This window comes from Bombina bombina, chromosome 2 (genome assembly GCF_027579735.1).
Source record: "Bombina bombina isolate aBomBom1 chromosome 2, aBomBom1.pri, whole genome shotgun sequence".
NCBI lineage: Eukaryota > Metazoa > Chordata > Amphibia > Anura > Bombinatoridae > Bombina > Bombina bombina.
The window spans coordinates 339,439,805-339,455,365 of record NC_069500.1 but is presented as its reverse complement, the minus strand read 5'-3'; the positions used below and the strand labels follow the sequence as shown (position 1 = coordinate 339,455,365).

The 15,561-nt window shown below is 36.3% G+C and overlaps 1 protein-coding gene across 1 annotated transcript in view; it reads left to right on the top strand.

The window, feature by feature from the left end:
* RPH3A (rabphilin 3A) overlaps positions 1–15,561 on the top strand; it is a 496,507-nt gene that overhangs the window by 446,149 nt on the left and 34,797 nt on the right. The window contains exon 17 of the mRNA XM_053701695.1: positions 14,102–14,253. Coding sequence (XP_053557670.1) covers positions 14,102–14,253 — 152 coding nt within the window. The remainder of the gene's footprint in view (positions 1–14,101; positions 14,254–15,561) is intronic.

The following is a 15,561-nucleotide window of genomic DNA, read 5'->3' as shown; positions in this document are numbered from 1 at the left end:
CGCAGTCTACATATATATTTAATTAAATGTATGAGAAGGATGGAGATGGAGGGGGGAATAAATGTTAAAAGGGAAAGGTATCTGGGAGGGGGTAGGAAATTGAGGAGGGGGAAAACACTACAGAAAAATGTTTTATTTTAGAAAAAAATTATAAAAAATAAAAAAAATTCATCAAACTGGGTACTGGCAGACAGCTGTCAGTACCCAAGGTGGCAGCATATAGATAGAGGGGGAGGGTTAGAGAGCTGTTTGGGGGGGGGGGCAGGGAGGTTAGAGGCTAAGGGGGGATCCAACATTACAGAATAAATATAAAAAAATGCCTTATTTTAGTACTGGCACACTTTCTGCCAGTACTTAAGATGGCGGTGACAATTGTGAGGTGAGGGAGGGAAGAGAGCTGTTTGAGAGGGGTCAGGGAGGGATCAGGGGGTTGGATGTGTCAGATGGGAGGGTGATCTCTACACTAAAGCTTAAATTAACCCTACATGCTCCCTAATTAACCCCTTCACTGCTGGGCATAATACAAGTGTGGTTCACAGCGGCATTTAGCGGCCTTCTAATTACCAAAAAGTAATGCCAAAGCTATAAATTTCTGCTATTTCTGAACAAAGGGGATCCCAGAGAAGCATTTACAACCATTTGTGTCATAATTGCACAAGCTGTTTGTAAATAATTTAATTGATAAACCTAAAGTTTGTGAAAAAGTTTGTGAAAAAGTTAACAATTTTTTTATTTGATCGCATTTGGCGGTGAAATGGTGGCATGAAATATACCAAAATGGGCCTAGATTAATACTTTGGTATATATATATATATATCCATGTCCATCCATGTCCTATCGCTAATTTTTTTTTTTTTTTAAATGGTTTGGAAATAGCAAAGTGCTACTTGTACATATTGCCCTATAACTTGCAAAAAAAAAAAGGCAAAGAACATGTAAACATTGCATATTTCTAAACTCAGGACAAAATTTAGAAACTATTTAGCATGGGACTTTTTTGGTGGTTGTAGATGCGTAAGAGATACTGTCAGCTACCTACCCCAGCTTGCTCCTGTTTGTGTAAAGGGTCTTTTCATATGCAAAAGAGGGGGTGGGGGTCTTATTTCTCACTTGCAGTGGGCTTTCCAGCTACCCTTTCAACAGAGCTATACTGATAGCTTCTAAGTAAGTTTTTTAAACAGTTTTATACTAGATTTTTATATCCGTATCGTTGCATCCTATTCTTTATAGTAGTGTCTATTACATGCAGTTATATGAAAATGAGTGTATACTGTCCCTTTAAGTGAGCGGTAAGATGGCTAAACGTGCTTGTGCATGATTTCCCCATAGGAAACAATGGGGCTGAGCCAGCTGAAAAAAAATCTAACACCTGCAAAAAAGCAGCGTTCAGCTCCAACCGCAGCCCCATTGTTTCCTATGAGAAAATAAAAGATATGTCTAACACCCTAACATGAACCCCGAGTCTAAACACCCCTAATCTTACACTTATTAACCCCTAATCTGCCACCCCCGACATCGTCGCCACCTGCATTATACTATTAACCCCTACTCTGCCGCTCCGGACACCGCCACCTACTACATTATACCTATGAACCCCTAAACTGCTGCCCCTAACATCGTCGACACCTACATTATATTTATTAACCCCTAATCTGCAACCCCCAACGTCGCCGTCACCTACCTACAATTATAAACCCCTAAACCGCCACATTCCCGCCTCACAAACACTAGTTAAATTTTATTAACCCCTAATCTGCCGTCCCTAACATCGCCGACACCTACATACATTTATTAACCCCTAATCTGCCGCCCCCAACGTCGCCGCCGCTATACTAAATTAAATCTAATTTAAATAAATCTAAAGAAAATTACTATTATTAACTAAATTATTCCTATTTAAAACTAAATACTTACCTATAAAATAAACCCTAATATAGCTACAATATAACTAATATACATTATAGCTATTTTAAGATTTATTTTTATTTTACAGGCAACTTTGTATTTATTTTAACTAGGTAGAATAGATATTAAAAAGTTATTAACTATTTAATAACTTCCTAGTTAATATAAAGACAAATTTACCTGTAAAATAAATCCTAACCTAAATTACAATTACACCTAACACTATATTATAATTAAACTAATTACCTAAACTACATACAATTAATTACAATTAAATTAAATAAACTAAATTACTAAAAAAAAAACCCCACTAAATTACAGAAAATAAAAAAGAATTACAAGAATTTTAAACTAATTACACCTAATCTAATCCCCCTAATAAAATAAAAAAGCCCCCCAAAATAATAAAATTCCCTACCCTATACTAAATTACAAATAGCCCTTAAAAGGGCCCCAAAGTAATCAGATCTTTTACCTTGAAAAAAAAAACCTACAATACCCCCCCAACATTACAACCCACCACCCACACACCCCTTCTCTAAAACCCACCCAATCCCCCTTAAAAAAACCTAACACTAACCCCCTTGAAGATCACCCTACCTTGAGCCGTCTTCACCCAGCCGGGCACAAGTGGTCCTCCATACGGCAGAAGTCTTCATCCGATCGGAGCAGAAGAGGTCTTCCAGATGGCAGAAGGCTTCATCCAGGCGCATCTTCTATCTTCATCCTTCCGGAGCGGAGCGGGTCCATCTTCAATCCAGCCGACGTGGAGCATCCTCTTCAAACGAAGTCCTAATGAAGAATGAAGGTTCCTTTAAATGTCGTCATCCAAGATGGCGTCCCTTGAATAGCGATTGGCTGATAGAATCCTATCAGCCAATCGGAATTAAGGTAGGAAAAATCCTATTGGCTGATGTAATCAGCCAATTGGATTGAAGTTCAATCCGATTGGCTGATCCAATCAGCCAATAGGATTGACTTCACATTCTATTGGCTGTTCCAATCAATAAAAAATAAAATAAATATAAACCCTAAGCTAGCTACAATGTAACTATTAGTTATATTGTAGCTATCTTAGGGTTTATTTTATAGGTAAGTATTTAGTTTTAAATAGGAATAATTTAGTTAATAATAGTAATTTTCTTTAGATTGGGGATGGCAGATTAGGGGTTAATAAATGTAGGTAGGTGTCGGCGATGTTAGGGACGGCAGATTAGGGGTTAATAAAATTTAACTAGTGTTTGCAAGGCGGGAGTGCGGCAGTTTAGGGGTTAATACATTTATTAAAGTGGCGGCGATGTCCGGTCGGCAGATTAGGGGTTAATAATTGTAGGTAGGTGGCGGCGACGTTGGGGGCGGCAGATTAGGGGTTAATAAATATAATATAGGTGTCTGCGATGTTAGGGGTAGCAGATTAGGGGTTCATAGGTATAATGTAGGTGGTGGCGATGTCCGGTCGGCAGATTAGGGGTTAAAAAATTTTAGTTTAGTGTTTGAGATGTGGGGGGGCCTCGGTTTAGGGGTTAATAGGTAGTTTATGGGTGTTAGTGTACTTTTTAGCACTTTAGTTAAGAGCTTTATGTTCCGGCGTTAGCCCATAAATCTCTTAACTACTGACTTTCAAATGCGGTAGGAGTCTTGACAGGAGAGGCTGTACCGCTCACTTCTTCCAAGACTCGTAATACCAGCGTTATGCAAATACAATTAAAAAGATAGGATATGCAATTGACGGAAAAGTGAGCGGTACACCTGTACCTGCCAGACTCGTAATACCAGCGGGCGTTAAAAAGCAGCATTGGGACCTCTCAACGCTGCTTTTTAAGGCTAACGCAAGACTCGTGATCTAGCCGATAGTAAATTATATGATATGATAAAAATAATGGTATCTTTAGAAAGTCCATTTAATGGCGAGAAAAATGGTATATAATATGTGTGGGTACAGTAAATGAGTAAGAGGAAAATTACAGCTAAACACAAACGCTGCAGAAATGTAAAAATAACCCTGGTCCCTAACGGTAAGAAAATTGAAAAATGGTCTGGTCACAAAGGGGTTAATGCTGATCCTCTCATTTAAAATTGCTTAAAATATTTTTTTTCTTACTGGATTGACAATACTGTATTGAACTTACATTGTGGAAGTTAAAATATCCTGAAATGTATTACAACACAGTGCTTAGATGACAAATGTGTTTGCTAATCACATCTAGTGCTTCTTTGGGCAACCACATTTCACAGCATCTGTAATGAATACAGATAGACAGATGATAGATGAGAATATAGAATCAAACATCAATGAGATATAAGGTTTTCTAAATGAAAAGCTACATCTTTTCCACACTATTTTTTATCAACGTCTATGTGCATTTTTGTAGCTAAAGCTAGTGATCTCATTTTTAACTGGAATATCATATTCACCAGTATGTTTATGTAACATAATAGAAGTACAATACTTTGTACTTAAAACTATAGCAGTCCACATATATTTTAGAATTTTTACTCATGATATGCCCTTCTGTGGCTTTTCAGAGATTGCGTGTTACATTTGCCTGGTTACAGAAGTGATATATTTGCTTTGGTACAGGCAGCACAGTAAAAATATGTAGCTGTTTTGCATACATTTGCTAGAAGCACCATAAAATCCTATATTCCTTGGGCATTATATTACTCATACATGATATGTAGCAATACTGGAAGGCTTGGTGCGGTGTTGGTGGACTCTATGCAGTTCTCTTTGTTGACTGACCCAGCTGTGAAAAATTCTATTGGATTTAGCTGAAAACAAAGTGACACTCTCTTGCTGTTAAAAAAAAAATACTAGGTGGGTTTTAGGGGCAATTAAAAAAAAAAAAAAAAACATTATCAATTATTTTTAAATAGATATATTTTCTACGTTATTAATTATTTTTAAATAAATATATTTCATCCTTAGATGGAAAAGTTAAAGGGACATTACACAGGAAATGTAATCCTATATAAAATGTTTCATAAATGAAAATACATTTGAATTTATATCCATTATTTATTATGTTTACTATTGCTGTAAAATACAAATATTCTACGTGTTCCACTCTCCCCAGAGAGGCTGGAGTTCAATTTATTTACTTTTTCTCATACTAGTTTTTACCCAGCACCCCAGTCTCATTAGCCCTGCATTATTATCAGTACAGCTTCTTATAACAAGCAAAATAATTAGTTGCTATAGTAGTAAGGATACTAGATGGTCAGTGGCAAATATTATTATTGTAGGGCAGAAATCATCAATGTGTGCTTGCAGGAAGTAGGCTGTCTTTTAGCACCTATGTCCTGTAAGCCTATTGCAATATGAATGTCTCACATAACTATAATTATATAATTTAGTATATATAAATGTATAGTCATATTCATAGAGTGAAGAACAGAAATTAATTTGAGTATATTTATTTAAAAAGCCTTTGTAGTAAATGATAACTAATTAACAGAGTAGAACTTGAGCTAAATTACTTAAACATTGTATATTACAATCTAAAGTCTCTTTAATTATCTACAGTAAAAAAAAAATCTGTAATTTATGTAATTTAAGTCTAAACATTTTAGGCTTTCTACTTCTTAGAATTGGAAGTGCACACTAACCTAGCCTAACTTCCCAAAAATGCCAGATTCTAGAAAAGACCAATAGAAAAACCAGCGGATATATAATGCTTGTTCATTCACCATATACATGCACAGGGTTGTAATTAGATAATTACATTTTTGTTCTGGGAGACAAAAATAGCTAAAATTTTATATATATATATATATATATATATATATATATAGTATCTCAAAAATGTGCGTACACCCCACAGATGCTCAATAGGGTTTAGGTCTGGAGACATGCTTGGCCAATCTTTAGCAAGGCAGTTGTCGCCTTGGAGTGTATTTGGCCCCGTTATCATGTTGGAATACTGTCCTGCGGCCCAGTCTCCAAAGGGAGGGAATCATGCTCTGCTTCAGTATGTCACAGTACATGTTGGCATTCATGCTTCCCTCAATGAACTGTAGCTCCCCAGTGCCAGCAGCACTCATGCAGGCCCAGACCATGACACTCCCACCACCATGCTTGACTGTAGGAAAGACACACTTGTCTTTGTACTCCTCACCTGGTTGCCGCCACACACGTTTGACACCATCTGAACCAAATAAGTTTATCTTGGTCTCATCGGACCACAGGACATGGTTCCAGCAATCCATGTTCTTAGTCTGCTTGTCTTCAGCAAACTGTTTGCAGGCTTCCTTTTGAGACAACAGCAATGCAGACCAATTTGATGCAGTGTGCAGCGTATGGTCTGAGCACTGACAGGCTGACCCCCCACCCCTTTAACCTCTGCAGCAATGCTGGCAACACTCATACGTCTATTTCTCAAAGACAACCTCTGGATATGATGCTGAGCATGTGCACTTAACTTCGTGGGTCGACCATGGGGAGGCCTGTTCTGAGTGGAACCTGTCCTGTGAAACCACTGTATGGTCTTGGTAATCTTATAGCCTAGAACAATAATTCTTTCTTTCAGTTCTTTAGAGAGTTCTTTGCCATGAGGTGCCATGTTGAACTTCCAGTGACCAGTATGAGAGACCTTGTACCACTAACGAATCACATGACACCGGGGAGGGAAAATGGCTAATTGGGCCCAATTTGGACATTTCCACTAAGGGGTGTACTCACTTTTGTTGACATTAATGGCTGTGTGTTGAGTTATTTTGAGGGGACAGCAAATTTACACTGTTATACAGCCTGTACATACACCCCTCACATTTTTGTAAATATTTTATTACATCTTTTCATGTGACAACACTAAAGAAAGGACACTTTGCTACAATGTAAAGTAGTCTTTACATTGTAGCAAAGTGTCCTTTCTTTAGTGTTGTCACATGAAAAGATGTAATAAAATATTTACAAAAATGTGAGGAGTGTACTCACTTTTGTGAGTTACTGTGTGTGTATGTGTGTGTGTATGTATATATATATATATATATATATATATATATATATATATATATATATATATATATATATATATATATATATGGCTCAAAATTTCAAGTCCTAAGCTACTAGCCAGCCCAAAATGTTACACGCCACTTCTGATCCCACCCATTACATGCCCACACCCACTACTCCACCCCCTCTTTGCATATGTTTAGCTATTGTGAAACACCTTATTGTGCAGTCATTTTTTAATATTGTTTTTATTTTATACCATAAATTAAATAATGCTACATCTATACTATAATCGCATTTGTAATGCACCCGTCTGTGTCGCCAGGTTCGCACGTATCCTCAAAGACTTGGCTGCGGTGGATTCTTTCACCACCCTGCCATTTTTGGAATCCACCTGGATGCAGCATAAGCAAACACAAAGCCTTAAAAAAGAAAAAAAAAACCACCGCCCCATGAAATAACGAAAAAACATGTAACCGTCCACAAGAAATAAAAACAGGTGCACGAAATAACAAAAAAACCTAACTTCTCGCACAAAATATAAAAAAAAAATACTAACCTTCCACACAAAGTATTAACAAACACCTAAACCACAAACCCCCACATTGCAAAAAAATAAAGTAATTAACCCCTAATCCGCAAATAACATAATTAAAATATTAACCCCTAAACCGCCAACCCCCACATCGCAATAAACCTAATTACCATATTAACCCCTGAACCGCCAAATACCCACATTGCAATAAACCTAATGAATCTATTAACCCCATAACCGAAAACCCCCCACATCGCAATAAACCTAATTAACCTATTAACCCCTAAACCGCCAAACCCCCTACAATGCAAATAACTAATTTAATTACTAAGCCCCCTAACCTTACACCCCCTAAATTAACAGAAAAGAGGGGTATTTATGCTACACTCTAATCTCTTTATAGCTAATCCCAAAAAAGAGATTAGGCTTCCAAACTAGTCACCAAGCAACAGAAAAAAAAAAGGTCGGGGGCTGGGATAGCGCTAACAAAGCAAAAGAGGAAAAAAAATTTTTTAAGTGGCTGATCTTATAGGAAGTAGTGTTAATTAGATGTGATCAGGAGTCGAAAGACTCTATATTTGTGATAAAAATAGAAAAAATGGGAATGTTCCATATATGAGTGAATCTTATAGCTGTGAGTATTAAAGATTGGTGTCCTAACAACTATGTAGGAGTGTGAAAAAATGGGTTAGGTGTATATTTCTTATGGGTCAAGTATAATATCTTATCTATGGAGAGAAATATTACAATAAGATAAAAAGTATGTTAAAAGATTATATATTTATTACAATATGAAGATAAGATGCCGGCATCAAATAAAAAATAAAATAATTTATCACGATGGAATAAAATATAATAAAAAGACATATATAATATCTATCACAAAAAATAGAAAAACATTGAGGTAAAAAGCTATTGTACAATATTCTATCTATAACAATAACACATTACTAAGTGCCAAGGTAACTGCAGCTTAGTATAAATACCTGATAAAGTATAGAGTAAAAATCAATCCAAAGTTTGGATCGGGACTCTCAAAGCTGTAATGTGCGGGGAGGACTGAGTCATAGAAACTTCCTCAGACAGTAGTGATGTTGAGTCCTTAGGAGTGATGTTACAGTTTATAATGATAGTAACAGAGTCCCTCGTTGAACTTGAAACTGTTACTATATTGGGGAGAGAGAAGACATGTAGGACCAGAGTGCTTGGTTTGAGCGACAAGGTATTGGCAACAATTCACGGTCTGATTTTAGATTCGTTCCGGTGTAAGGGTCAAAGTGAATGAATCCGATGTAGGAGGGTAGCTGACGGCTCATTGTAGAAACTCCGTTATAGTAGAATGACTGACAGCTCCTTGTAGAATCTCCGTTTTAATGAAAACGGTATGAGTTGGTGGGCTAGTAGATCCTGGGGCAGGGATTACACTTGTAGAGACTATTCAAGATTGTAAATAGCTCAAAGTACCTGGCCTACTACAAGTCCTTACCAACTTAGTCCAAAGTGTAGATTGTGTCTGTGTGAGCAAGATCAATGCGTTTCAGCCGCCTGGGCCTTTATCAAGGTTCTTGATAAAGGCCGAGGCGGCTGAAACGCGTTGATCTTGCTCACACAGACACAATCTACACTTTGGACTAAGTTGGTCTTCTTAATATATTTTATTCCATTGTGATAAATTATTTTATTTTTTCTTTGATGCCGGCATCTTATCTTCATATTGTAATAAATATATAATCTTTTAACATACTTTTTATCTTATTGTAATATTTTTCTCCATAGATAAGATATTATACTTGACCCATCAGAAATATACACCTAACCCATTTTTTCACACTCCTACATAGTTGTTAGGACACCAATCTTTAATACTCACAGCTATAAGATTCACTCATATAAGGAATTTTTTTTCTTTCGACTCCTGACCACATCTAATTAACACTACTTCCTATAAGATCAGCCACTGATAACTTTTTTCCTCTTTTGCTTTGTTAGCGCTATCCCAGTCCCCCACCTTTTCCACACCCTAAATTAACCCCAATACTAAGTTACAATTAAAATAATAAAACCTAACATTAAATTACTAAAAAATCATCTAAAATTACAAAAAATAATAAACTCTAAAATTACAGAAAAAAATAAACAAAAATTAAAAAAATTAAACCTAATCCCTATGAAAATAAAAAAGCTCCCCCTTCCCAAAAAACACCCCCTAAATTAAACTACCAATAGTTTTGTAGGTCATTGGTCTAAGTTAAACAGCTCTTTTACATTTAATAAATACCCCCCTAACAGTAAAAACCACCCACCCACCAAACCCCCCAAAATAAAAAACCTAACACTAAAAAAACTTAAACTACCCATAGGCCCTAAAGGGGCATTTATATGGGCATTGCCCTTAAAAGGACATTCAGCTCTTTTACTGCACTTAAAAGGGCTTTCAGCTATTTTACAGCCCATTCAATTCCTAAACTTAAAATAAAAAAATAAAAAAAAAATCCTAAGACTACGTCCCAAATCGATACTCACCATCCTGAAGTCTGGCGGAGAAGGTCTTCTTCCAGGCGGCTCCATCATCTTCTATCTTCAACTGGAGCGAAGGAAGCGCAGAGCGGAGGTGAGGAGCTGGCTTCCCCGATGCACGGATCCTCAGGGGCAGTTCTCATTGGCGGTCCTCAGCGGCGTGGAGGCTCCTCTTCATGCGATCATCCATCGTACACTGAAGATTGAATGCAAGGTACCCCATTCATATTGGCTGAAATTTTGAAATCGGCCAATAGGATGAGAGCTACTGAAATCTTATTGGCTGATTTGAACAGCCAATAGGGTATCAGTAGCTCTAATCCTATTGGCTGATTTGCAAATTTCAGCCAGTAGGAATGCAAGGTACCCCAAATTGAATGCAGTATCTTGCATTCAATCTTCAGTGTACGACAGACATCAGATGAAGAGGAGCCGGACTGCCGCCGCTGAGGATCCACGCATCGGGGAAGACAGCTCCGCGCCTCCTTCGTTACAGATGAAGATAGAAGATGATGGAGCCGCCTGGAAGAAGACCTTCTCCGCCGGACTTCAGAAATATTGAGTACCGATTTGGGGCTTAGTCTTAGGCTTTTTTTTATTTTTGGGTGGCTTTTTTCCCTTTAGATTAGGGTTTTTTTAGGCTGGAAAGAGCTGATTGCCCTTTTAAGACCAGTAAAAGAGCTGAATGCCCTTTTAAGGGCATTACACATACAAATGCCCCTTTATGGGGAATGGGAAGTTTAGTTTTTTTTTGTAGTGTTAGGTTTTTTGATTTTGGTGGGTTTGGTGTGTGAAGGATTTTACTGTTAGGGGGTAATTGGTGATTTGTTTAGGTAAAAAAGTTGTTTAACTTAGGGCAATGCCCTACAAAAGCCCTTTTTAATGACTTTTGGTAGTTTAGTATTAGATTAGGGGGTGTTTTTATTTTGGGAGGATTTTTATAGGGGTATTAGTTTAGATTTAAATGTTATATTTTGGATAGTTTGTTTATTTTTTTCTATAATTTTACATTTTTTATTTTGTGTAATTTGTGCTTTGGGGTTTGTAGTTTTTTTTTTTTTTTAAATAGACTGCCCTCTGGGCAGGCTTATTGCCTAGTACAGTAATACGTTGACAAAAATAGTGCATAGCAGTTATCATCATCAACTAGGGTTCTGAGGAAGACAACAGCTGGATTGAAAAATTAAGTTGTTGAACTAAAAGAGAAAGCAGAGAGTACTGACATTAATGTTAAGGCATAGCAGACCTGGAATGTTTTTTTATAATTTTCATCTCTCATCTTTATTCACTCCCTCCTATCTTAAATATATCTCTCAGGCCATAACTTCTCTTTACAGTCTTTATTAACACTATCTTTTTCTCTCTCTGCCTCAGTTTACCCTCTCAGAAGTAACATTCTAAGCACTAATAGGGTCCCTTTAGCCCTAGAGTAATAACATATCCTTGTCCTTTCATGGATATATAATATCCCTTTAGATAATATTTGTAGCAGGTAGCCCAACATTCACTCCCTAACTTTCACTCGCCACCATTAAATTTCCACTCGCCAATGGCTAGTAGAAATTTTGAGCCCTGATATATATATATATATATATATATATATATATATATATACACACATACAGAAAGAGAAGCGCTATACTAGGAATGAACAGCAGCTCAGTATTTTGTTCTATGGCGAGTTACCGCCTAGGAGCAGCCTCTTTTAGCTCAGTTGTGCTTTTCACAGAGAAGAACATTCCTGAAGTATATGAGTAAGATCAGTCCGGACTCAAAATACCTGGCAATCCTCCTCTGAACAAGAAACATGAAAACCCCAGACGATCGTTTTGGTCTTTATTGGGTCTCATCAGTGAGGTGCAGTCATATTCCCCTAAGCACATTGGGCAAGGGGTCCATGTCTGGTTTTCCCCATGACCCTTAGGGAGACTTCCTCAGGGTCATAATGCAAATGCATACAGAAAGAAAAGCTCTCTTACATACTTATTTGATAAAATAAAACTGTGTTATTCATTATAGAATGCTTATTTATGTTTTGTGTCCCTTTAACTGTACCTAGTGTAAATTTGTAAACAAAAATAACAACAACAACAAAATAAGGATTACCTTTCAGTTAGGGCAGAATACTTTGTACATCTTGTATCAGTATATCAGTAAAAGTAAGATAACAAATATAGAGTGTTGCAGCCTCTGGAAGCCAGGGGGATACACAAATGATTATGATCTGAAAGTAAATAGAAAAACAATCAAATAGCAATTTTGTTCATAAGATCTTGTAGTATATCTGTAGCAAAACAGATGCCCTCTCTATATTAGGGGCTTCATTCATATTCCATGCACCTTGAAATTGTCGCACCTGCTGTAATTTTCAGTGCCATCTGGAGCATTCATCATCTCCGTGATTGCAGGGTATAAAGTCAATCAAGGCTCCTTTGCATAGGCAATTATGGAAGCAGAGTTCTCTTTACAGAAAAAGAACTCAACCATTCCAATGCCTGATCATTCTTTTGATTGCACTGGTTCATTTCAGTTCATGCAAAGCTACTTTAAGATTTTTGTGAATTTAGAATTTTATGTCTTTAGAGCAGACTAATACTTTTTTTGCATACATTATTTAAAATACAGGCAAATAAGTAATGTAAAGCGTATGTGTGTGTATGTTTGAGATTTCATTTTATTATCAATTTTAGGTTATATATTTGTTAAAGAGTAATCCTATGCGAGATCGGGTGCATGCACATGTCTTTAGCGTTCTGGCATCAGTGCTAGCAATAATGTTTATAGCAATGTTATACATAGTTGCAATTACTGCCACCATTGAATGCTAATAACACCTGCACTCTCCTAAACTCCAGTAAGCCTAACTAGGTTTACTCCTCAATAATGGAAACCAAGAGAAAAAAGCAATTTTGATTATTAGACTGGAAAGTTTTTAAAATTGTATGTTCTATCTGAATCATAATGTTTAATTTTGACTTTATTCTCCCTTTAAGAAATATTTTCATAAAACAGTTACATCACTGTATACGAAAAGAACTGCAAATTAATTAAAGGGACATGAAATCCTACATTTTTCTTTCATGATTCAGATAGAGCATACAATTTTAAACATCTTTCTAATTGACTTCTTTTATAAAATTGTCTTTGTTCTCTTTGTATATTTTGTTGAAACGCAGAGACATAAGCTTAAAAACCGGCCCATTTCTTGAACACTATATGGCAGTAGTTTTGCAAGAATATCCATTAACACTATTTCCTGCCATCTAGTTCTCCAGATGCCTACCTAGGTATCTCTTAAAAAGAGAATATCATGGGAACAAAGGTAATTTGATAATAGAAGTAAATTGGAAACTTTTTGTATGCTCTGTCCGAATCACAAAATAATTTCTTTGGGTTTCATATCCCTTTAACAACTCACATGTACAAACAAATACAGGTGGCCCTCGTTTTACAACGGTTCAATTTACACCGTTTCAGAATAACAACCTTTTTTTTCAGTCATGTGACTGCTATTGAAAAGCATTGAGAAGCAGTGCATTTATTAAAATAGCCAGTAGGTGGAGCTGTCTGCGTGTGTTGCAGCAAAGCCAAGCAAGCTGAAATTAATCAGTTTAACCAGACCTGAGCTATCGAGCAGATTTCAAAGGAACAAGATCTTCCTGTCTATAAATCAGTCCAGATTGGAATGCATAGAAAGAACTGTTTGCAGAAAAATGCAAGTGAAGTCTGTGTTGTGTGATTATTTTATTAGGTTTATAATGCTGTTTAGCAAATGTTTTTGTTCATTTAACTTAGTTTAATTATATATTCTGTGTTGTGTGATTATTTTATTAGGTTTATAATGCTGTTTAGCATTTAAAGTCTTCATTTCAAAGCTTTAAAAATAATGTATTAGGTGTTACTTATGACAATTTTGAGAGAGGCCTGGAACCTATCTCCCTCACTTCCCATTGACTTACATTATAAACTGGGTTTCAATTTACAACAGTTTCGATTTACAACCATTCCTTCTGGAACCTAACCCCGGCGTAAACTGAGGGCTACCTGTAATGAAATAGCTTAACAAAACAGAAAACAAGATAAAAATACTAAAACAATAGATAATGCAGTAGACTTATTTTAATACAATGTAACATGCATTGAACATAATTCAATATTTTCTTTTAATTTATTTTTTTCTTTTACAGGCAGACCGTGGGGGTGATGTAGAAGATCGTGGAAAGATTCTGGTGTCTCTGATGTACAGCACACAGCAGGGAGGTCTAATTATTGGAATAGTACGCTGTGTTCATTTAGCTGCTATGGATGCTAATGGGTACTCAGATCCATTTGTTAAACTGTGAGTACCTAGTTAGTTAGGATCCTACAAAGTATAATATCCAGCCAAGTTTTCATCAAATTGGAAAGTACTGCAGAAAGGGTGATTTAATTATGGCTATCAGTAAGCTATGTTCCCCTTTCTCAGGTTTATGAAAAGTGAATATACATGATCATGCTTACATCTTACAAGAAAGTCAATAAACTGACAATGCCACTGTTAGCATTTGGTGTCAACACTGTAGTCATTTATATTTACATGAAAATAGACAAAAAGTTATTTTGAGTTAAATATAACAGTAAGTACATGTTTGTGTGCAACTGTCTGATTGTCACAGCTGCGTAGGTGAACAATAGCAAATGGACAAATGTCCTACATGCATATTATTATAAGTATAATTATTATTATTATTATTAATAATATTAAAAGTTATTTGTAGAGTGTGCACAGATTCGACAACACTATAAACATAGTTATAATATGCAGAAGCCACTGCCAAGACTTGTACTGCTTCAGATCACCTTACATTAAGCTGGGCTTGTAAGCTTGTACATGCTAAGGTTATTCAAGAGGATGACAAAAGAGTATAGATTGTATGCATCCCTGAACAGTAGAGTATTTAGGGAGCGCTTGAAAGTTTGAAAACTAGGGGAGAGTCTTGTAGAGTGAGGCAGAGAGTTCCATAAGACAGGGAACATTCTGGAGATGTCCTGTAGATGGGAATGTGAGGAGAGAAGAGGGAGAGTAAATGGAGACAATGTCAGAGATATAGGAGGGGAGAATGGTTATTGAGGACCTTGAAACTGAGTTTTGGGCTTTTGTGTTTCATTCTGGAGGCTAGAAGAAGCCAGCGAAGAGAATGGCAGAGAGTGGAGCAAATGGGGAGCTATGTATAGGAAAAATCAGCCTCACAGATTAATTAATTATGCAAACAAATGTTTTTCTCTCATCCAAATGGTGTCAGAAAGAAATTTAAAAAATCCAAGATTAGAGTAAGATCAGATAACTGCTGGTGTTATGATAAATTCAAAGACCTTGTCTTCCTGCAAGTTGACAAATGAAGCCCACATTTAGTTAAAATGAAGTATTACATATATACTCGTGCCCATTTCAGTTTGACTGTTATATATCTTTAATTCAGCAATTCACTTTTCTTACATAGAAAATATATTGTATTCAGACCAGCCTATGATTACAATGCTTCATGATAACTTTTAGCTTTTTAAAGATTATTATTTTTCTTAAAAAAAAAAAAACCTTAAAAACAAGATGTTGGTCCATAACAGTGGTTTAGATACCTGTCCTCATGCATTTACAATACTGTACTTT